Consider the following 24,306-nt stretch of genomic DNA (forward strand, 5'->3'; position numbering starts at 1 on the left):
ACCGCAATTTACTCGTCACACATACAGCCTGGGGGAGGAGGACACCGCATGCACCCAGAGCCAAGTGGGGGTTACACTCGGGAACAGAGAGAGGCCAGGGGCTGCGGGAGGATGTCGTTGGCTTGTTTGGGTCAGTCTGTAGCTGGTGGGACCTGAAACTGCCAGTTTGAGGGTCAGCAGGGACTTGGGGGTGGGGGAGACGGCGGACCCAGTCATGGGCGCAGGGTGGGGGCAGGATCCTGTGGCGAGGCCGGTGCAGGCCTCCTGGTTGCACCAGATGCCGAGGCAGCACTTGGTGTCAGGCCTTGATTTCTGGCCCGAAGCCGGGCTCGTCTGGCAGGCGTGGGGGCCACGAAGGTGAGAGAGCTGCTTCCACGCGGCACAAACGGGGTCCCCACCCCCGCGCTGCCTCCTTGCCGCTCCCTCCCGCCCCGCAGTGCATTAGCGCCCTTAGCTTTCCAGCGCTTCACACACGGCTTCGCTTAATCTATCCCACAGCCCTGTGATGCGGCGGCTGCCGCCCCTTTCCACACGGAGACGCCTTGGCGTAAAGGAGTCATCACCCTCCGTCAGTCACAGATGAAAAGGCAGCAGACACGGGGAGCAGGTCTCCCCGAGACGGGGGTGGATTTGCGGGGCAGCTCGGAGCCCCCCTGCAGGCTCTGCAGGTCCTGGGCGCGGCTCCCAGTCCCGAGGCTCTGGTTTTGAATCTGTGTTTCCTGGAGAGGGTCCACTACTGTCTGTGCTTCTCCCACTCAACGTGGATCTGGTTCTCCTTAAGGGGGCCACCGAGGCAGTCCTCGTGGGGAAATTCCGGTTAGCTCCGAATCCGTTTATTCCGTTTATGTGAGCAAAGGGTGCGTTGATTTTTTGGCGAGAGGAAGCCCGCAGCAGGAGCGGGGATGAGCTGGTCCCAGGCTCGGTGGTCTGCCTCTCGTGCCTCGTTCACAGGCAGCAGCCACTGCCTTGTACCACCCGCGAGTCTGGAATTTTCTTGGTACTTGGATCTCTCACATTGTAAATGGTTTGTCTTTTCTTTTGCCTTGGGGCTGCATGAGGATTTCCCAGGGGGATTGGTAAGTCACATCCTGCCTCAGTCCCACCATCCTGATCACCACTGTCCTCGTCATTGTAGAAAAACTGTACGGCGACTTCTTGAGCTGGAGCCTGGAAGAAACCCTCGCCCAGTTTCCTCTGCAGCCCGGGAAGGTGGCCACTTTCGTGGTCAACATCAAGGTGAAGCTGGATTTCTCGTGCCAGGAGAATCTCCTCCAAGACCTCAGCGACGGTAAGCTCCCCTCGCCCCCAGTCTTCATCAGCAGGTCGTGGCCCCTCCGTGCCTGTGGCTCCCTCCTCCTACCTTGCTTGCCATTCGTTAACTCGAGCTGCCTGAGCCTTCTCCCGGGCACTTAGTCCGCCCACCGAGTTCCTGTGTAGACCTGAAAGCGATAAAGGTACTTGCTAGCTAAGTCGATTCTTAATTCACACTTTTTACCGTCTTGTGCTCATGTGCCAGGAGGTCATCTTAAGTTGGTGGGATTACTGCATTTTTCTTCAGGTATAGCTGCTGTGATCTAATTAGCCGTGATGGTAAAGTTCTTCCGAGGCTGGTGGTTTCTGGAGGGAGGCGGCGTCTGGAGAAAATGGGCATTTATACTCGTTGTAGCATGAGGACGCGCTGATTAGGAGTGAGATCTACTGGATTAATTGTGTCAGACCACGAGCGGACGTATGCGCTCGTACATCCGTTCGGAGGCATCATGGGGTGTATTAGCTCAGGCGGCCGGAGCCAGATCCATGTGACATCGGCCCCTAGCCTGTGACCCCTCCTGTTCTTATGAGCACAGCAGCCCTGTCGGATTGGGCCCTTCCTGCATGACCTCACTTAATCTTTATCGCCTCCTCACAGGCCCTGTCTCCAAATATAGGCGCGTTCGGGTTTCGGGCTTCAACACGGGCATTTTGGGGGCCGCAAGCATTCAGTTGAAGGCTATGGTTTGAGATAGCAGATTCTGCCGTTAGAACTTACTGTGTAACTTCGGGCGAGTGACCTTGACTCTCTTCGTCTCCTCGTGTATGAAGTGCTCCTGAGCATCTCCAGGGTTGTCACAAGGACTTACGCGCCACCTGCAGCCTGGTACGGGGCCAACAGATGTTAGTGATGGTCCGTCCTCCATCCCCTATCTGTAGCATGACAGGACGTTTCACTGCCTCGTGCGATGAAGGAGGGACTGGCCTGGGCTCTTGGGCCCAGGATGCATAATGCGGAAGGGTCCGTCTCCTGCAGGACAGGGATGGCAGCAACTGGTTTGTCAGAGGCTACGTAAATCAGCTCACCTAACCCTCACGGCAACCCTAGGAAGTAGGTGCTGTTAATGTCTCCACCTGACAAATGAGGAATTAAGGTCTAGAGAGGTTGAGTAATTTTTCAGAGGTCACACAGCTAGGAAGTGGCAGAACTGTAGGGGCTCGCAGAGTTCCTGTGCGACTGAACCAGTTTCTGGGCCTGAACCAGGAAGCTTCCTTGATGAAGAAAAAGCACGGGCCCCTCAGGCCTTGGCCTGCAGGGAATCAGCTGGTACCGAGGCCCAGAGGCCTGGCAGTTATGAAGTGGGTGTTATCTCCAGAGATGAGATGTCTGTCTGTCTGTCTGACTCTCTGTGGGAATGGGCCTCTCTCTCCAGTCAGGGTCTCACATGTACGTAGGTGCTCAGGGATGAGGCTGTCCTGTTGAACTCGAGAAGCACAGCTTAGTTACGGTTCCGTGTGCCCGTGACCGGGATGGTCGTCTTCCCTCTTGCGTCCCTGAGACGTCTTCAGCCATGCGGGCCACCTGGTCCCCAGAGCGCGCCCAGTGGTCCTGGCTGAGGGCCTCTGTACCGGCTCTGCCCTCACCTGAATCTCTCTCCCCCTCCCACTGTCAGACGGCCGCCCCGACCGTGTCAACCAGACCAGCACCATGGCCCCCGTCACTCCTGTGGCACCTGCGTTACTAACTCTGCACTTGTTCCTCCAAGTGTCGTGTTGGTTTTTCCTGCCCATCTGCCTCCTTCCGCTAGAGGAGAAGTTTCAGGCACCCGGGACCCCACCTGTCGTCTTCAGCCTCCGTTCACGCCGTCTGGGCCACCACGGCAGAAGCGCTGGTGCGCACTGCGGGTCTGGAGGCCTGAGTGAGCCCCTCCTCCCCCTCCCGCCCGTGGTGAGGGGCCCCGCCCCAGAGCACTGGCACCCTGGGTGTTAGGGCCTCCGCGTGGGAATTCGGGAAGGACACAGACATTCAGTCCGTAACACTCGGCATGAAGTTTGCTCCCCTGTGCTCTCTCTAGTGTTTAACCATAACGAGCCTCCTTGTATAATGCTAATATTTGATTAACATTTTTTTGTATATTATTAACAAAGGCAGCAGAGCAAATTTACTGTTGGACACATAAGAAACTATGAAAATGTCAGGTGGATTTAACATTATACCAGCGCTTAAAGAGTATTGGATTGGATTGAATTGGGAAGCAAACTGACCGGTAGGTGCCCGAGCCTTGCTGGGGGCCACTGCCTCCTTGCCCTGGGGTCCCTCCTGGACGCTCCCTGCCTCACCCTCCCTGTACCACAGGCGGCTCCCGACGAGGCCACTCCCAGCGGCGCCGCTGCTCAGGGCGGCGGGGCCGCTGCAGATAGGCTCCCAGCAATGCCGCTCCTGACGAGGCTGCTCCGGGCAGCGCCGCCGCTCGCGGTGACGCGCCTGCAGATGAGGCCGCTCCTGACGAGGCAGCTCGCAGCGGCACTGCTGCTCGGGTTGGCGAGGCCCCCAGCAATGCCGCTCCTGTCAAAGCCACTCCCGGGGGCGCCGCTGCAGATGAGGCCGCTCCCCGCCGTCTAGCGACAGTGCCGCTGCTCGGGCGGCGAGGCCGCTCGGGCGATGAAAAGGGCGCCGTCACTCTCCACAACCCTGACACTACCACCACCCTCACGGCTCCCAACTCCTCCTGCTACCACCCCCCCCCCCCCCCAGCCTCACAGACCAGCCTTGATAGAGGCGGTGCATCCGGCCCACACACCGGTGGCCAGTGGGGTTGCAACTCACCGGGTCAATTTCTGCGCGCCGCACTGATTGGCCGTCTCCTCCAGCTGGCCTGGCCCGCCCTACAGTCCTGTGCTTGCGGCCGGAGTACCGCAGCCGCCGGGCAGTTTGGTCAGCTCCGTCAGGATTTATTCCGTTCGCTGTGGACAAATCCGTATTTTCTTGCCTGGAACGCCTCATACTTAGTATGCGTAAGACAGGCTCTGCCCACGGGAAGGTGGGCACGTTCAGTTCTTGGTCCGCAGTTGGAGACGTAAATGAAAGAACGCGTATTTCTGGGGCGCCTGCGTGGCTCCATCCGTGAAGCTTCAGGTTCTTGTTTTTAGCTCAGGTCTCGATCTCAAGGTTGTGAGTTCAAGCCCTGCCCACAGCCCACGTGAACCACAGCAACGCCCCAGCCCTGTTTTCCCTGCGGCGTTTCCTTGTACTTTGCTCCTCCACAGCTTCACGACAACGGACACCGCAGCTCGGCCCGGCCGCCGGGGCGGAGAGCTGCTGCTGGGCGGTCGGCTCCCCCTCCCTGCGGGTGCCTCACCCCGGCGCCGGGCTCCGAAGCTGTGCCCGTCCAGGGCTCTGTCCTGCCCTGCTCTGCTGCTCTCTTTGAAAAGAATCCGAATTCTTGGAAGTCTCAGTCTTATTTTTTACAGAGAAACGAGTCATCCGGAATGACTCAGAAATCAGAGGTGGTGGAGTCTTAGGCCGCGTCTCTTTTCTCTTCACAATTCTTAGTCCCGAGGCTTGTGCATGTGTGTTTTGAGGATGGCCAAGGATTTTACTGAATCGTGGCTTTGCCGAGGCTGGAGAGGACGGGTGGGGAGAGCTCCGCACGTCGAGGGCATGCTATTAAGGCACCTCCTGTCCCTTCGTGCAGCTCTGTTGCCGCTCGCCTGAGAGGTGGCGCTGCTGTCCCCGGAGGTGGCGTTTTGTCTGGCGCCAGTGCTCTCTGGCGTCTGTCCTGGCACGGGTCCCCGCATTTGCAGCTGTGTCCGCACGTTCAGTCTTCCTCGCCGTACGGGGCTTAAAAGCGGGGCCAGTGTCCTCTGTGTCTCTTAACTCCAGTTCCCAGCGCCATGCCTGGAGCGCTCCGTTTCCTCTGCTGAGTTGCCCTCGTCCCCTTCAGCCTTGCACAGGGAGTTCCTCCGGGCTCCACCCAAGGTGCTCTTGTGTTTTCCCAGTTCCCTCTTTCTTAAGACTCTCTCCTCTGGGCCGCCTGGGTGGCTCAGTGGTTTAAGCCTCTGCCTTTGGCTCAGGTCATGATCTCAGGGTCCTGGGATCGAGCCCCGCATCGGGCTCTCTGCTCAGCGGGGATCCTGCTTCCTCCTCTCTCTCTGCCTGTCTCTCTGCCTACTTGTGATCTCTCTCTCTCTCTCTCTCTCTCTCTCTGTCAAATAAATAAATAAAAAAAAAAAAAAAAAAAAGACTCTCTCCTCTGCTCACATGGCTTCAGGAACTGTGCCACCCAAGCCTGACGTCCTCTCTCCGCTCTTGGTCCGTGTACCTGACCGCGTGTCCGGTGAAGCTCTTCCCTCTGGGGCAGGTGAATGTGAGTGGAGGTTTGGCTGGTGGCTGCTCCCTGCCCCAGCGGTGGTGGTTTCCATCTGCGCGCTTAGATCTTTGCTGCTCCCCACTTGGAGGTTACAGCTTTGATCTCACAGGGAGAGGGGAGAGGCTGGGGCGAGTGCAGGGGCCAGCATTCCCCTCCCAGCCAGCTCCAAGGAGACACGATTTTGAGATCCTATGGCAGCCCCGTCTTTTCTCCTGTGCTGCCTGTCAGCAGATTTCAGGTTAGTTTCCCTGTGACTTCCGTTCTCTGATCAGTTCGGCAGAAGTTGGTCTGGAGTTTCTCCAGCTTTTCTCTTCTGGGTGGGGACCGTGCCTTTCTCAGTTCTGTGCGTCTCTGAGCTGAGCTCAGAGGCCCACCTCCTGGGTTGGAATGCAGGCCTGTGGTCATTTCCACTGTGTTGGCTGCTGGTCAGATCACACGTCGCTTTTGTTTTGTGCTCAGTGGGTATCTGCTTCCTGTCTGAAGGGCAAGGTTATGGATGCGCTCAACAGCCTGCCCGAGGTGTTGAGCCATATTGCCTGCCCACCTTCTGACTCGCAGACCGTAACTTCACAGCTCGGCGGCTCAGTCTGAGAAGGGTCAGCTTGCCTGGTTTCCCCGGGGCTCTCAGGACATCTGTAAGTGAGAAGAAGCTTCACAACACCCTGAAACCGAGTTCTTGCCCTATATTTCTGTCTAGTGGCCTGTGGGGCTGCCCGTATCCCTGGACCACTGTTCCCTGACTCAGTTCTTGGATGTGAATTCTGGCGGGAAGATCACTTCCTAAACCACCGGAATAGAACCGTAACCCAGCGGGCTGTCATTCCTCCGCAACAGGTGATCCTTTGCCGTTCCCGGAGCCGAAGCCATTGATCTCCCTGCTCTCATTACTGCCTTCCCAGCCACGCTGGTGGGGATCCGCGGGCAAGCAGATTAGGTAGGTGTTCAGTAGAGGGATTCAGGAGGTTTTCTTTTTCCGAAGAGAAAGGGATGATTTTCATGGATCACTGCAGGCCGGTTTGCTGTGAGCTTGTCTCTTACGTATTGCCAGCCCTTCTCGTTAGCCCTTCCCACTGCTGTAGGGTTCCGGTCGGTCTCCTGGATACTCACCGTGCTCCTGGTCCTTCCTAGAGCAGAACCTGACTGTGTTGTCCTATTGGATGACTTCTCAGGGCTCGGCACGGACTCTGGATCAAGGCCCCGGCGCGGCTCACGTGGTCCAGCCGTCGTGGCCGGTTCACCCTCTGCGGAGCCTCTTCTCTTGCTGAGCTCGTGTTTTAGAAACACGAAATCATGAGTGTCTGTCTCACCTGCCGAGCTCTCTCAGTCTTACAGTCTGGGGGCGGCCAGTGGCTCTCGGACTTGGCTGTGCTGTGGAATCACGGGGGATTCTTTACATCCTCTTCCTGGTCCTCCAACACCCCCCGACGGTGGTTTGATGGGTGCGGTGTGACCTGGGCCCCCAGGGTTTTTAAAGTGCACCTGATGATTCCTGTGTGCGGCCACGCGGAGAGCCCCTGAGAAGGGACTGTCTTCCGTCTTGCTGGAAAGCTCCGTCCTTGTCTCAGGCCAGTGGTTCCAGATTTGGAATTCGGGCCGCTGCGGGCGGACAGAGCTGGACCTCACTACCCATTTTCTGCTCGAGGAAGCCTCCTCCCTAGACCAGCATTGAGGCTTTTCGACCTGTTCTGTCCTTTGATCTCCCACATGTATTTTAGATTCAGTTTGTCCGAACCCCAGAGTCGTCTATGAGAATGCTGCAGGGTCCGTGTTGACCTGCCCATCAATTTGGGGGAAAAATCGGGATTTTTGTGGGAGTCTTCATATCTATCAGTATTGTCCACTTGTCATCGCCACGGGCTTTCATACCATACTTTAGTTTTCTCTGTAAAGGTCTTAAGGTGTTTTACTGGATTCATTCCCAGGTACCTTACTTTTGTTATAAAGGTATTTGAGTCTTTTTTTTTTTTTAAGATTTTATTTGTTTATTTGACACACAGAGATCACAAGTAGGCAGAGAGGCAGGCAGAGAGAGAGAGAGGAGGAAATGGCTCCATGCCCAGCAGAGAGCCCCACCTGGGGCTCGATCCCAGGACCCTGAGATCAGGACCTGAGCTGAAGGCAGAGGCTCTAACCCACTGAGCCACCCAGGCGCCCGGTATTTGAGTCTTTTTACAGAAATGCGACTTATGTGAAGTAATGGGCACAGATGTTACATACACAGTTGGATGAGTTTGTGTTTTTTAAGTTATTTTTAAGATTTTATTTATTTTAGAGAGAGAGAGAGTTGGGAAGGGGGAAGGAGGTGAGGGAGAGGGAAGCCCAAGCAGACTCCATGCTGAGCACAGAGCCTGACGGGGCTTGATCTCACAACCCTGAGAATACGACTTGAGTCCGAATCAGGAGGCAGACCCTTACCTTATTGAGGTGCCCAGGTGCACCTGGGTGAATTTCTAGTTTTAGGCTCCTTTATCCTTGCAACCAGTGCCCAGAACTGGGTCGGTGACTTGCACCTCTCCGGTTTCCTCGAGTCTTGTCATCGGTGAGGACTCCGCACAGAGATGACCTGAACTGTGGCTTCCGCCATCGGACAGTAGCTTTGCCTGCCCTTGACTCAGAGAAGACGTACAGCTGGTGCCTGCTCCTGAGTGTCCCATTCTTTCTTCTGTGCACAGCACAGTCGTCCAGTCCCGGAGGCCAGAACTTTCATGTTCCTCCTCGACGTTATGTCCGAGACTCACGGTAGTGCGTTGCGTCTGCTCCTCTTTATTGCCGGGCGCTGTTTCATGGTGTTAAAATACCACAGTCAGTCCGCTCGTGCTGGGCGTCGGAGCTCTTCCCAGCTTTTGGCCATTTTGAATCGCTGGAATTCTTCTGGCACAGGCATTTGGTGGACACGTACCCACATACGCCTTTGAGTGGTTCTGCTGGATCGTGGCTCACACGTATGTTGGGCGTGAATAGATGTTTAGCCGTCTGGGTGCTCGGGGTGCTTGTTTGGGTTCACACATACCATCTGCGTAGGAGTTCTGCTGCTCCAGACCCTCACCCTCCACTTGGTATCGTCGGTCTTTTAAATTTTAGCTCTTCTGGCCCATGGGTGGTGGCATTTCATTCTGGTTTTAATTTGCCTTTCCCCGATAACTACTGATGTTGCCCAGTAAGAACAAGACTGTTCTAACAGACACTTCCCACGATTGTACGTCCAAATGATAAGTAAGCACGTGAAAGGTGTACAGTTACCGATTTTAATCTTTTGCAGCTTTATTGAGATAAAATTGACGTGTGACACTCTGAGTCGCCTTGTGCTGATTTGATTCACTTCAAAATGATGACCACCTGTAGCTTTATCTGACCTCTCCGTCACACCCATAATTTCTTTTTTGTGGTGAGAACATTTTCCTAAGTTTTTATTTAAATGCCAGTGAACACAGTGTACTTCGTTTCAGCTGTACAACACAGTGATTCAGCACTCCCGTATAACTCATCACTAGTGCCCTCCTGAAGCCCCATCACCCGTTGCCCCAGCCCCCACCGCCGCTCTGGTGACCATCAGTCTGCTCTGAATTGTCAAGAGTCTGTTTCTTGGTTTGCCGCTGTTTCCCCTCCCCACCATGGGCTCATTTGTTTCTTAAATACCGCATATGAGTGAAGTCGTATGGCATTTGTCTTCTTCCGATGGACTGATTCACTCAGTGTCATACCCTCTAGTTCCATCCACATCATTGCAAATGGCAAGGTTTCATTCTTTTTAATGGTGGAGTCATATCCTATTGTATTTGCCACATCTCGATGTGTTCGTCAGTTGGTGGATGCTTGGACTCTTTCCCTAATGTGGCTCTTGTTCACAAACCTGTAAACACTGCGGTGCAGGTATCCTATCTGCGGTGCAGATATCCCAAGAAATCAGTGTTTTCATATGCTTTCAGTAAATTCTTAGGAATATAATTGCTGGGTCGTAGGGGAGCTCTGTTTCTAACTTTTGGAGGAACCTCCATACTGTTTTCCAGAGTGGCCGCACCAGCTGGCATTCCCACGAGGTGAGAACATTGAAGATGTTCTCTTGTAGCCATTGTATGTAATATGCAATAGTGTAATAAACATAATCGTGGTGCTGTGCACTGGATCGCCAGAATGTATTCATCTTCTAATCGAAAATTTGTATCCTTCGAATGTATTCATCTTCTAATCGAAAATTTGTATCCTTCGACCAATGTTTCCCCACGTCTCAGCCCCTGATAGCCATCCGTCTCTATTCCTATGGATTTGGCTCTTTTGGATCCACATATAAGCAATGTTCGGTATTTCTTTCTGGGACTTACTTCCTTTAGCATAATGCTCTCAGGGTCCATCCATATCGTTGCAGATGGCAAGCACTCCTTCCTTCTTGTGGGATAACGTTGCGTTGTGTATACACCACATCTTCTTTACCCCTTCCCTCTGTCCATGGATATTTAAGCAGCTTTTGTGCCTTGGCTGTAATGTCACTGTCAGCATGGGAGTCCGATACCTCCCGGAGATCCGATGTTCATTTCCTTGGGGCGTGTACTCGGAAGTGGGCTGCTGGACCAGAAGGCGGTCCTGCATTTCTGAGGCGTCTCCACAGTTTTCCGCAGTGACTGCCCCAATTTGCATTCCCACCAGCAGCGCCCCGGGGCTTCCTTCTCTGCATATCCTCGCCAACCTGGACCTCTTTTTCGATGCCTGCTGTAAGGGGTGCGAGGCGATGGCTCGTTGGGGTTTGATTTGCAACTGCTGCCGTTTGCAGCTGTTCCTTTGGAGACCCTGTCCTTCTCACTTTCCCGTTGCTGGTTTGTCACTGAGCCACGTGCCTTCTTCCTATATTCTGATACTAACCCCTAACCAGGTAGATCGGCAGGAGTCTTCTCCTGTTCTGTAGGTTGCCGCTTCATTTTGTTGATTGTTTCTTTGGCTGTGCAGGAGCTCAGCTTGTAGCCCGGCGTCCTGATTCTTGCTTTGGCTGCTCGTGCTTCTGGCGTCCTGGCAAAAAGTTGCTGCCAAGACCCATACTGACAGGGTTTTCCGTGCGTTTTCTTCCGAGTGTTTCATTGTTGACGTTCCTGCATTTAAGCCTTCACGTGTTTTGAGTTAGTTTTTGTGAGCGGCGTCTGGGGCGGCTGTAGTCGCACTTGTCCGCACGTAGTTTCCCACTTTCCCCAGCGCCACTGACTTGTGAGACTGTCCCTCCCCGCTGAGCATTTCGGGCTCTCCTGTCGCATGTTAGTTGACAGTGTATGTGGGAGTTCATTTCTGGGCGCTGTGCTCTGTTTCATTAGTATGTGTGTCTGTTTTTATGCCGGTGCCCTCTGGTCTTGACTACAACTTTGTAGTAGAGTTGGGAATCGGGAAGTGTGGTGCTTCTAATTTTGTTCTTCTCCCCCCTCAGCCCCCCAAGGATTGCTTTGTCTACTCGGTCCTTTGTGGCTACGTAAACATTTTAGGATGGCTTGTTCTTTTTCTGTGAAAAATGTGTAGGAATTTTGATAGGGACTGCACTGAATCTGTAGATGGCTTTGGGTAGTACGGACACTTTGCACAAAATTCTTCCAATCATGGACGGGGCTATCTCCATGTACTTGTATCATCAGTTTCTTGCATTGAGGTCTTAATGGTTTTCAGTGTTTAGATCTTTCACGTTCTCGGTTAAATTTATCCCCACGTGTTTTATTATTTTTGATTTTGGCAAATGCTTTTCCTGCATCTCCTGAGATGATAGGAATGTTAGCCGTCATTCTGTATAGTGTGGCGAATCATACGTATTCACTGTGTATGTCGAACTGTCTTGCGTCCCAGGGAGAGATCCCCCTTGATCTGGTGTGGAATCCTTCTAAAGTGCTGTTTGGTTTGGTTTGCTGATGTTTTATTGAGGATTTTTGCATCTATATGCCGCAGGGATATTGATCTGAAGCCTTCTGATAGCGTCTTTCCCTGACTTTTGTGTCCGGGTAAGGGTGCCGGCCTTGCAAAATGAGCTTGTGAGTGTTCTCTTCAATTTTTTGGGAGAGTTTGAGAAGAATTGGCATTAATTCTTTAAATGTTTGGTGGAATTCACCAGGAAAACAATTTTAGTTACCATTTTAACCTAGTTTTTGAGCTAGTTTTTAAAAAGATTTTATTTGTTTGTTTATTTTTGTTTGCTGGTGTTTATTTTTTCAATTTAATTTTTTTCAGTGTTCCAAGATTCCTTGTTTATGCACCACACCCAGCGCTCCATGCAATCCATGCCTTCCATAATATCCACCACCAGGCTCACCCATCCCCCCACCCCCCTCCCCTCCAAAACCCTCAGTTTGTTTCTCAGAGTCCACAGTCTCTCATGGTTCGTCTCCCCCTCTAATTTCCCCCAATTCACTTCTTCTCTCGATCTCCCCATGTCCTCCGTGTTATTCCTTATGCTCCCCAAGTAGGTGAAACCCTATGATAATTGACTCTCCCTGCTTGCGCCGGAGCATGGGGAGGGGCAGGAGGAGAGGGAGGGAGAGAAGCTCAAGTCAACTCCACACGATTACAGAGCCTGACACAGGGCTCAATCTCATGAACCTGAGATCATGACCAGAGCCAAAATCAAGGCTTGGATGCTTAACTGCCTAAGCCGCCCAGGTGTCCGTGAGCTCATTTCTGTGTATAGTGTTGTGATACACATTAGATGCTCATAAATACTGAATAAGGGAGCGGACATGATAGCATATTTGAAGTACGTCTGTTCTAGTATGGCAGTAACTGATACTCCGTTCTAACCAGGTGAGAGGACGGACACGGTCTCGTCCTTGGTTTCCGGGAAGCATGGTGGGGTTGAGCGATCACTGTGCACCTTTCCCCTTACACGTATTAGTGGGGTACACATTTCCTCCCTGAACCGTCCTGCTCTGGGGGTTGTCCTGAGGGGTAAACTGATGCCCAGTCCCCACCCCCAAGGAGCTCGGAGTCCTGGGCGGCGCTGTCCGGCCGAATGCTCTGTGATGGGACCGTGTCCTGTTCTGAGCTGTCCTGCAGAGTAGCCACGAGCCACACGTGGCTTTGATCCTTTGTGACGTGGACGGTACTTCTGAAGACCTGAAGTGTTGTTTGACTTCAAATTCTTCAGAGGTCTCTTGTCTAGTGGCTACCCTGTACAAGTCTAGTGAGAGAAACCAGCGCGTTCTCAGATGAATGAAGACGGCAACTTTGCTAGATGCTGGGTAGGAAAGGTGACGGTGCTCTGCCCGTGTCTTCGGGGAGGCCCCAGTTTAGGGGGTCAGGGAAGGTTTTGCTTTGAGAGTGATGATGGAGGTAAGGTTTAGACAAGGGGCAGGACTGTAGCAGGTGAAAGAGGGTGGGATGCGGAGAACAGTTTTCACGCTTGGGTGAAAACCCTGTGGCAGAAGGAGCCAAGCAGGTTCCGGGAACTTACAGTTTTGAACAGCGTGAGTGTGTGAGTGTGTGAGTGAGGGACACTTGCACGGCTAGTCCTTGAGGGACCTTGCCCACAGGTATTGACACTAATTTGCTGGGGAAGAAGGGTTTGGTGGGATGCTTCTGGTGTACGTTTTCTTTGGATAGCTTCGTGAATGAATGTTCCCACTGGAAACCATCGGAGGTGCAGTTTCTGTGCTTTGGCAGGCTTGACAAATGCAGAAGTAAGGGCACCCGCTGTCTCGTAGGCAGGCACCGTGCTTGAGGGCGACCGTGAAGACCACACAACCATCCAGGTGCTACTTTGGATTTCTTGTTTCCAAGGAGAACAGGCCCATGTCAGGACTGGCCTTGGGACAGCACCGCTCTCCCTTTACCGCCTCGTGAGAAGCCATTCTGTGTCCAGTCTCGAATGGGCAGTACTCTGTTTTTTGTTCCCTGGTTTGTATCCTAAAATAACACATGCTCATCGAGCGGTCTTTGGATCACTCTACGGCGGTCTTTGGAGAAAGGATGTTTGTTTGTGTTTGTCTTAAAGCAGAAACGGAACAACACGTGTAGACAAGACGTACAAGCTCTCAGACAGACCCAGCCGAGAAGAGCTCCTCTCAGAGAGACCCGGCCCCTTGATGAGTAATGCTGGAGGTCTTGCCCAGGGCTGGGGGCAGGGATCGGGAGCACCATGGCTTCGTTCCATGCCCAGACCCCTTTCAGCCATCGGCTTCGGGCAGTCATGGGGAACACCCTGCGATGCGAATCCAGGTCCTCCTATCGCTTGGTCCTTTGGGACTACCTTCCTCTGCGAGCATTAGAAGAAGGGCTGGGCCAAGGGGACCCCGGGGCCATGGGTGATGCCACCACTGCTTCGAGGAGAGAGAAAGGTGACAGCAACTTCTGCCGTCTCGGGTGGGGACTGGGCCACCACACTCCGTTCAGTCGTCCCCACGGTCCTGGCCAAGAAATCTCCTATTTCCAGCCTGGCCCTGCGTGGCGACCAGGAGGCCCTGCTCTTCAACCCATCCTGGCATTTTCCTTCCTTTTGTCTTTTTCCTCTTGTTTTTTTTGGTTAAAGATTATTTATTTATTTATTTGACAGAGAGAGAGAGATCACGAGTAGGCAGAGAGGCAGGCAGAGAGAGAGGGAGCAGGCTCCCCGCGGAGCAGAGAGCCCGATGTGGGGCTCGATCCCGGGACCCTGGGACCATGACCCCAGCTGAAGGCAGAGGCCTTAACCCACTGAGCCACCCAGGCGCCCCTCTTCTTGTTGTTTTTTACTCTATTTTATTTTACTTTTTTCCTGAAATTTGTCCTTGGATTATTGTTCCTTCCTGATGTCCTTCATCCACAGAATCCTTCGCTGGTTCCGCTTGTGTTGTTGGATTGCAGCTTGGGCCACCATGTCCCGCAGCTTCAGGGGGCCTGCGTGTCCCCGTCTGTCTGAGTGACAGCCTGGGCGGTTGGCCCTGAACCCCCGCGTGCCGGGCAGTGGGCTGAGGGCTCAGAACCGAGGAGGCGACGGGGTGCGTGTTCTCACCCAGCAGGTCTTCTGCCGATCGGCCGCACGCTGGGTGCCGTGACCAATGGTTCAGGTACCGACGAAAGAGGCACAGGTGCTGCCCCCAGTGCTTCTGGCCGGGAGAGTGGTCCGTGCAGGGCACTGTTGCCCATGCCAGGGCCCGTGCGTGCTGACCAGGGAGCTGCCCGTCTTCGTCAGTGGGGTGCGGGGCAGCTGACATCTGGGAAGCGTCGACTTCTCTAGAAGGTGTCCAGAGAAGAGAAGTCTGCACTCACGGGCACACACATCCGGGCCCCGTCTCCAGCAGCCACGCGTGTCCTCCGGGGCTGGGTGTCCCCTGTTTCAGTCTCCCCCACTAACCGTCTATAGAGGACACGACTCTGCAATATCCTGATGCCAGCAGACCTGCTACCTGGTTTCGAAGTCTGCTCCGGTAGGTCTAGAGGGCTCTTCCGGCCCGTGGTCCTGTTTGGGTGTTGTGAGGAGGCCGTGCTGCAGCGTGGATTTCACACTTGCGTCTGGAGGGACAGACGGACGCCGTCCGGTGCGGACTGTGCTGCGTGTGCCGCAGGACGGAGCCACACCGTGGGCCCCTTGGTTGTCTGTGGTTCCCGGCTCTCGCACGTGCTCTGGGATGAGCGCTGCGTGGCCCTGGCTCCCGGCCTGAGCGGTCATGCCCCGTTCTTTCTCCCACCGGCTGCTTCTTTCTGATGGTCTCTAAGTCCTTGTTCTTTTGGGTCCTTCTGATTAGTCACACAATTAACAGCTCATTGACAACCTCCTTGGAAAATCAAACCTGCACTTACCAAATGATACGGCCACTTTACTCCTGGATATTTAACCCAGAGAAGTGAACGTGCATATCCGTCCTGTGACTCGTACAGAAGGGTACAGAGCGGCTTTATTTGCAATAATCAGAAGTCTGAAGCAGTCTCAGTGTTTATCCACTCACCTGTCAGAGCCATCACTGGAATTGTGTTCAGTTAAAAGTTATGCCGCGCGGATACGCGAGGTGTGTTGGTCAGCCCCAGGTGGGCAGCCGACCGGTAGAAGCCCGCAGAGACGAGTGTGTGAGGGGTCCAATGCCGTCGGAATGAGCGCCCAGGAGATGCGAACCCCTCTGTGGTAAGAGCAGTGCTACCCTGGGGCTGGGAGGAGGCAGTGGGTGGGGGCACAAGGAACGGGGAAGCTTGCCTGGCGGGGACGTTCACTGTCTCCATCACACTGACTGTCTGGGGAAGGTCTTGCACACTTTCAGCTTCTGACAGCTCCGTAAGGATGGTAAGAGGAAAAGGAGAGGGGCAGAGTGCAGACTGCCCAGCGAGGGCGTTCACAGGGAGCACCCGGGCTGTGGGAGGAGCCAGGCCGTCCCTTTCCAGGAACACGAGTGTGGTCCTGGGTGCAGGTGGGTGGAGGGGCAGAAGATGGGCTGGTCCCCCTCCCCCCCCTCCCCCGTTGCTTCTCTTCTCCCCCGGGGTTGGCCTCTCAGCGGGGAGGGGGCAGGGGAGTGGGTGGTAGTGACTTGTGCGGGGAGGGGAGACTCACTCCAGAGACTGTAGGATGCTCAGCAGCGGTGGGGACGGGCCCGGGGTGTGGTTGCGTGTCCGAAGACAGACTGCTTGGCACCGTACGTGGTTTCCCCCCGTCGACCTTGGACTTCAGGAGCCGCTGTGGAGAAGGGAGATGGGGTTAGCCTGGAGTGGGGTCTGGCTGGGTGAGCTCGAGGGCAGAACCGGCAGGGAACGGCAGATGCTTTCCGGGGAGGGGTGGGAGGCACACACGAGGGGTCACCGGCTGCGGCCCGACCAGCAGACTCCGGCCTGCTGCCTGACTTGGGAGTGCAGCCAACCACTCCCTTCCCGCACCCCCCGCCCTGTGCGTTCAAGGATGTCAGCCGCTGCCCGTGCCCCCAGCAGAGACTTGCTGCTCACAGAACTGAAAATATTGACATCCGATCCTTTCGAGAAGACATTTCATGACCTTTGCTTTGACTGTGGAGTTTAAGGCTAGAGAAGAAGAGCGAGCGGCCCCAGGGGCTAGCGGGTGGGGGAAAAGTGCAGGGAGGAGAGGGAGTTCTCAGAGGTCGGAACAGGCTGTGTGGTGGCGGTCGGGGGACAAGTGAACATCACTCAGTGCCTGGAAAGCACAGAGCGTAGTTTCTGCTGAGGACTCACGTCCGTGGGCCTAGGCAAACCAGGGGGACCACCCCCACACTCAGTGGGGGGTTACTAGCCATCCACCCACATGCCGTTTGGGTCCTCGAAGGTACAGGCCTGGGGTGGAGCCTCCAACAGAGGGAGACGAGACCCCCGTCAAAGCAGGGCTGCTGTGGGAGCGAGTACTGCTTTGTCTGGACGGGAGATGAGGGCCCCTGTTACGGCGTGAATTTTCTTTCCTAAGCCTGTCCTAGAGTTTCTGAGTGAATGAACCCCTTGCTTTCCCTGTGGAAATGGAAGACGAGTATTGGTTAATTTCTGAGCCAAATGCTTCTACTCATTTGGTTTTCTTCAGGATATTTTATGATAACCAGATACCAGATGGGCTTGTGTTTTTTCCCTTTGGCACCCATGGGTTTTAAGAATAAATGAAAATGCATCTTCAAAATATATTCTACCTGGAATAGCATACTGATAAACCTCTACTAGGAGATCATTGTCTCTTTTTGCTTTTGAAAATGTATTCTGTTCTAGTTACGTCTCATTCCAATTCATGCAACTCATCATGGGAGAGTTTATGCTGGCCTCGAACACCGGTTCTTTTGAGGGTGTGTGGAAACGAGCACATGCCTTGAGTAGGTCCACCAGTGGAGCGGGACACTGAGGTGTCGTGAGGCTCCTTGCGAGTGGCTTAGGGGATGGTCCGTGGTGGGCCACACAGCAGCCTGGCTGGTGACGGGTCACAGACGCTCCTGTGGGGGTGGAAAGGTGTTGTTGAAGTTTTGCTGGGGAGTCCCTGATGCGACAGTCCTGCGTCCACTGCCGGTGAGCATGCGGTGTTACTAAGTGACCTTTTCAGCTGCTTCAGCTTCATCTCCAGAGTCAAGAAAAACCGTGCTCCCGGCAGGGAGTGGGGGACTGTGTGATGGCATGTGCTGGGGTCCAGGGCCGTGCCCGGTGCCCGTAAACGCTGCCGCTGAACCCCCTCCCCCCGCAGCTGCCTGTTGTGACTGCCATTTCTCTCTGCTGCACGGGCCTGCTCTGAGCTGTCAACCTCTCAAGTTGTCACCGTGGTTGTGACACAGCTGCATTCAGGAGCCTGTTATTTTAGCATACAAAATGGTATTTCTGAATTGCCCACAGAGATGCTCTTACTCGAAGAATCGCGCACTAGAAACAGGAACTGCGCCGCTTCCTCCAGCTCCGCTGGCTCGTTGTGATCTCGCCGCCTCATCCCATTCTTAAATACCCCGAGAAATCCGCTCCTCTCCGGTCCTCCCACCAGGCTGCCTTCATCTGTTTGTAACTTTTTTGGTCTTGTCTCCCATTAATTGTCATTCCAATCTGTTCTCTGTTCTATTTGTGATGGCCTGTGTTGGCAGAGAAATTGCCTGAGTGATGGAGCATAATTTCCTCTCCCGCAGCCCAGCCCAGCTGGAGAGCCGCTCGCCCGCGGGCACGGGGCGGGATTTGCTCCTGGCGCAGCAGGCTTGCTCGGCTCCTGCCTTCCACCTTGTGCGGCTTCTCCTCTCGGCCCCATCCTTGTCTGGGCTGATGGCTTGTCTCTGACCTTCCAGAGGCTCCCGTCTGTTTCCACTCATACTTACCCGTTAATCTTTCTCATTCTCGGTTGGTTGGAGGGCAGGATAGTCTAGAAAGAAGTTGTAGAGAGACTTTTGTGGTCTTTTTCTGAGCTTGATGATTATAGGTTTTTGAGGTTTCTTTGAAGTTTTGAGGTCTGTATCCAAAAAGGAGGCAAATTTCAGATGTAATTTTCAGCCTTTTTTGGGCTAGGTGCACATCCTAGATCCGCCAGCCCGAAGACATTGCAGATTTGTATTTTCCTGGATTCCCATGAAGTGGTCCCCAGTTTTGAGCAAGAAAATAGAGGTTCAAAGGGTTGTGTGAGGTGCTCACTTTCTCTCAACATCGTGGGAAGGTGGCCCCATGAAGGCCCCTTACCTATGTCCTCATAGCATATCATTCCAAGGAAAGTACCTCCCATTTGCAACTTCTCCCCCGAGAATTCGTAGAAGAAATCTCATACAAAGATTGTGTGTGACCCTTCTGGTGGCTTCTGTCTGGATCAGCTATGGCTGATGGGATGTTTCCATTTCTGGACGTTCCTGGATGAGAGCTACCCCTGGTCCAGTCAGGACCACCTCCGTGGGGAAGGAACAAGGAGAAGGGGAGATTTTGGCTCTACGACACCCTCCCCTTGCAGGCCAGGGCTCTGGACACTTGCAGGAACGGAGACGTTAGCATTGTGTTGGTGTGAACAAGGACTGGTATTTTCAAGGCAAAAAATAACTCGTGTCCTTTGGGAGCCTGTGGCATTTGTGTAACTTGCTGACGACGGGAGCTTTCCCTAGGGAAGAGCAGGGTACGCCGTGTCCCAGGCGGTGTGTAAATGCGCAACTCAGAGTGACACTTCTGGGCACCTGGCCTTTGCCTGGCAGAGGCTGACCCAGGGGCTGAGTGACCGTGGCCTTGAGCACGGTGTTCACTCACAGGCCCCGTCTGACCTGGTGTCTAGCACAGGTTGCTGACAAGTGTGGGTTTTGGCTTTGCAGTGTCTGTGTTCATAATGCCAGCCCCCTTGCAGACCTGCAAGCCCCGTAGTGTGGTGGGGAGCTTTTCTAGATGGTACCCATGGTGCTGGGGGAGTGGACAGCGGGGAGGGGAAGCTCCTTCAGTGGTAACAGCTGTGGGCGGGGACTTTGCATGACGGGATTTCAAGAGCCAGGGGTTGGTGGTCGCATGTGACTTTGGCGTGATAGTTTTTGGCAAACGTGGTGTGTAAACTGAGTGTCACATTGGGCTCTGTGATTTGTTACCTCATTGCCTTAATATTTGCTGAGAGTTTATGACTTGCTGGAGCCTGTGCGAGCCACGGTGGGGGATACAGTAGTGAGAGGAGAATTCTGTCTTCAAGGAGTTGATACTCCAGTAGGGAGTCCAAGACCTGCGTGCAAGTTGCTCTAATACTGAGAGCTGTGTCTGTTGAACAGGCGCCAGGGCCCAGGCACTGGGACAAACATTTCCTACGTAGGAACTCATTCTCCGAGGTAGTCGTGCTGCTTATGTGTTCTGGTCGTTCCCATTTTAGGGATGAGGAATTGAAAGCTTAGAGAGGCTAAGTAACTTGGTAAATTTACTCGGCCACATGGTATAGGAACTCCTGGCCCGTCTGATGTCCACCCATGGCCCTGCCATGCCGCTGTCCTCTTGGATAGAGGACTCCATGCAGTGAGCACGGGCCGTAGGGTAGATGAGGTGTTGGGCGCCGAGGAAGAGTTCTCGCTTTCAGCCGCAGGGCCTGGGGGGTGCCCCGCGGAAGAGGCAGCAGCTGCTCTGACCATCTGGGACATCACAAAGATGGTTGTCGGGGGAAGAGAAGTGGAAACACACAAGATGAAGAAACAGAGCAGTACAGGGGTTGTCAAGGGGTCTATTTTGGCAGGACACAAGATAATAAAACTATTGTTAAATAAGTCACCAGTTCAGACTTTTTAAAAAAAACTAATTGGGAACTATTTCCATAGTAGACACCTCAGACCTGTTCATTTAAAGACTTGTTTGGAAATGGAACAGTGTTCCAGAAAGTAGATGGTCAATAATCTGAAGCCTCAGATTGTTCCTTATTTGAAAAACAGTTAAAATCCTTTTGAAAAAGAAAAAAAAAAAAGAATTGTGTTTTTAAACCTTTTTACCACAATTGGAAACAGAGTCTGGAGGTGGGTGGGGGATGGGTGAACTAGGTAAAGGGGGCCAGGGTCATTGTATCTTGGGCCCCGAGGACCGTAGAGGATTGCTGACCCCCATACTGTGCACTGGGAACAATGACACTGTATGTTCGCTAATCTGGAGTTAAAATAAGAAGTAAAAAGTTGAGTGATTTATTTGTAAAAGAAGATTTTATTTATTTATTTGAGAGAGTGAGAATGAGAGACAGTGAGCATGAGAGGGGGAAGGTCAGAGGGAGAAGCAGATCCCCGCTGAGCAGGGAGCCTGACGCAGGACTCAATCCCAGGACTCAGGATCCTGACCTAAGCCGAAGGCAGACACTCACCTGAGCCTCCCAGACGCCCGGTTAAAGTGATTTTGAAAACGAAATGAAGCAAACACACATTTTGAGTTGTTATAAGGGAGCCCTCTTCAGCCTGTCGCCTGAATCAAGCTGGAGCCTGTGCCCATCTTTACCCCCAAAGAGAACACTGTCCTGGTGTTTAGGAATCACTAGGTAGAATGGTTCATTCGTGCCCATTTATTGAAATTTAAGTTTCTCTTAACGTGCACGTATTCCCATTCTTTCCTTTCCCTTGTAAGTTATCTGTTGAAGAACCTGGGACTTCTGACCCAAGGAGCTTTCCGCAGCGTGGGCCTTGTTGCTCACACACTTGTGGGTGGGGTTTAACCTGGTCTTCTGTCTCCTCTCCGTCCCCTCCCCCGAAAATGGGCAGCTACATCCAGCAGCTTGACCCGGCTCATCTCTGGTCCTCCTGGCTCGGTCGGGGGCGGACTTGTGCTCTTGCATCAGGAGACCTGGAGCGTCCGGCTCTTTCTCTCCTGCGACGTTAGACCTGCTCATGCTCGCTGCGAGGTCCGCGTTCTCGGCCGGGCCAGTTTGCCCCGACCCTTCCGGGACACTTGGCAGTTTGTGGCGATCACAGCTGGGGGAGGTTGCTCCTGGCGTCCTGGGGCTCGAGCAGAGATGCTGCTAATCCTCCTCATGCACGGCACGGCCCCCAGCACAAGGAATGTCCAGCCCCACGTCTCCGCAGCGTGAGGTTGAAAACCCTGGGCCGTGGTTTCCTTCGATTCCTTTTATGAAGATGTGTGTTGCCTTACCTGGTCATCGAGCTGCGCAGTTCACATGCGAAATGCGGTTTAAATGCTTGATTCTTGTATTTACCAGTTTCGAGAAGGAGCAGATTCCTGCCCTCCACAGGGAGCCGTTTGCTTTACTTCTTGAAGACGTTACTATGAAAGCGCGGATTAAAGGGGTTTGTGCTGCATCTGTTGACCATGGACTTGAACCTGCTTGAAGAACGTCGATCAGTTCGTTACCGTCACTCTTCAGGCCCGGCCTGTTCCCTCCTCAGCCAGTGGGAGCCTCTCGAATTGGGTGCGGCGGCTTTTGATGCCAACCCCACGGTCGTGGTTTCCTTGCCTTCTGGTGTAAGGAGACGTTCCAAGCTCCTCCGTCTGTTTCTGGCCGCTGACTTGGCACCCTCAGTTTTCCTGGTTTCTTCTCGCTAAAAGAGCGCGTGGTCACTCGGGACCACGGTCTGGACGTCCGGGGTGCTCATTAGACTCTGCTGGTCATTGTTTCTGTCGTTTTTGGGACCAAACTAGTTACCCATCTGCGTGTGCAATTGTCTGCTCTCCTTTTGTTCAAAACCAGTGCCGGAAGGCAAGTTCAGGAATACAGATTTTTTTTTATTTAATTTTTATTTATTTATTTTTTCAGCGTAACAGTATTCATTGATTTTGCACCACACCCAGTGCTCCATGCAATACGTGCCCTCCCTATTACCCACCACCTGGTTCCTCAACATCCCCCCCCCCCCCCGCCCCTTCAAAACCCTCAGGTTGTTTTTCAGAGTTCATGGTCTCTCATGGTTCATCTCCCCTTCCAGTTTCCCTCAACTCCCTTCTCCTCTCCATCTAGGAATACAGATTTTAAAATACCCTCTGCTACACCTGTGCTAACGTCTTCAAATTTGACTCTTTTTAGATGGAATCAGCGTGAGTGGCTTTCCGCTGTGCAGTCCCTTCCGACAGGTCGTTAGGCCTCGAGTGGAGAGCAAGTCTGTGAACCCGCCCGAAGGCGGCAAGCCGGGGGACCCGAGCCACGTGAAGGTGAGTCCGTCTGCTTGGCGGCGTGGTGTCCTTGGTTTCTGCCATGCCTTTGAGGCGAAGTGCTGGGTGTTTTTCGGAAAGAAAAGGGAACGTGTTTGATACCAGAATCGTGTTTGTGGAGATCGGTTTTCTCAGTATTTTCCGTTCTGTGGAATGTTCTGGAAGCATTTACACTGAAGCTTGTGTGTTGCCAGCTCTCTAGTCCGTGAAATACTGGGGGTTTGGGGGCTGAGTCAAGGAGTGCAAAGATTAAAGTGGAAAATTTCCTACCTTTTCCCTGTTCCCTGAAAAATGTGTCTATGGTCTAATCATTCTCCGTTCAGGTTTTCATCCCATAAACTTAAGCCTTTCGGAGCTCCTCCCACTAACAGGTTTCTCAGCCCCGAGGAAGACAAATGAGGATACGACATCCGTGCAGAGACACCTCGGGCTTCTGGGGCTGTAGGGACTGCTGTTTCCAAGGAGCCCTGGGAGAGGTCTGAACCGGACTTGAAGCTCTGGGGGCAACTTCAGCATCTGGGAAGCTCTGCTTGTCTGCAGCTGCCCGGGGTAGGGCGTAGCGAGAGGCCCGGAGCCCTTCACAGCTACGGTGGGGTGTGGGCAGCAAGGTCCCTGGACGGCTTGTCAAGTAAACACGTGTTCAGGCCCAGCCTTGCGAGGTCCGTGCCGACATGTAGGGGGGACCTTGACTGGTGAGACCCGTCGGGGGAGCTCAGCCATGCTAGTTGGGAGTCTGGTGCGGGGACGGGGGAGCACGGATGCTGCGTGAAGGTCGGGGTGGGAGGGAAACCGGCTGCTTTTCCTTGACTGAGTTCCTGTCCGCGGACAGCAGTGACGAGGAGGTAGGTTTTAGGGGAGTCTTGTCCCCTGAGGGCCCTGCAGGGGAGAGGAGGCGGGGGTAGCTGGGAGCTGTTCGCAGCAGGAGTGCTCCCACTGTAGCTTGATGGCTGGGTGTCGGGGCCCCTGGGAGCCGACGGGCCTGGGATGCGGGAAGACGCATCCCCCCAGAGGAAGGAAGGCGGGGAGGCGTGAAGCAGCACTCGAGTGTGGAGCCGCAAAGCCCCAGATTTGAGGCACGGAGTGGAGAGATGCTGGTGTCCTGGGCCCTTGGGTGTGCCGTCCCCGTAGCCTCCTGACGGCTGACCCTGGATGGTCAGTGCTGCTCCCGCCCAGGCCCCTCCGCACTCTGACTTCCCTCTGCCGTTGGGCTCCGCCGCGGTGTGGCTTTCCCCATGGGCAGTCCTGGAGTTGGAGGCAGAACTTTGAAATCCAGGAGGTCATTACTCACAGTCACTGGGTGGTGGTGGCTGGGGCGTCACCTGTGTTTTCTTGGGGAGCGTTGTAGGCTGCGTGCGCTGTATTTCTTGGATGTAGATGAGTGAAACTGTCCTGAAATGCACTCCCTGCGGCGGCGTCGCCGTCTGCTGGGGACGCCCCATGTGTCAGGCACTCGCATACGATGTGTCCTTCTAGGTGGTCTCCTCTGAGAGGACTGTGACTCTCAGGTCATGGGACTCAGTTTGTCCCCCACCTCGTCGCTCTCCGTTGCACTGTGGCACCTTCTTCCCCTGCGCCCGCTGCAGCGCCTGCTTGCAGAACTGTCGTTCCAGTGTGGCTGACACGCGGGTGCGCGACTCCCAGGGGCGCAGTGCGGCGGCTCCGTCTGGGCCCCTCCTGACAAGTGCGCTCTCTGTCCCCGCCCCACCGCCCTCTGCTAACTACCCGTGTGTTCTCTGTG

The 24,306-nt window shown here is 54.1% G+C and overlaps 1 protein-coding gene across 4 annotated transcripts in view; it reads left to right on the forward strand.

Moving 5' to 3' along the window:
* TRAPPC9 (trafficking protein particle complex subunit 9) overlaps positions 1-24,306 on the forward strand; it is a 500,788-nt gene that overhangs the window by 137,084 nt on the left and 339,398 nt on the right. For all 4 annotated transcript variants that reach the window (XM_046001565.1, XM_046001557.1, XM_046001569.1 and 1 more), the window contains 2 exons: positions 1,136-1,288; positions 22,444-22,568. In XM_046001565.1, the coding sequence (XP_045857521.1) occupies positions 1,136-1,288; positions 22,444-22,568 (278 nt within the window). The remainder of the gene's footprint in view (positions 1-1,135; positions 1,289-22,443; positions 22,569-24,306) is intronic.

The sequence above is a fragment of the Meles meles genome, chromosome 1 (assembly GCF_922984935.1).
Source record: "Meles meles chromosome 1, mMelMel3.1 paternal haplotype, whole genome shotgun sequence".
NCBI classification, from domain to species: Eukaryota; Metazoa; Chordata; class Mammalia; order Carnivora; family Mustelidae; genus Meles; species Meles meles.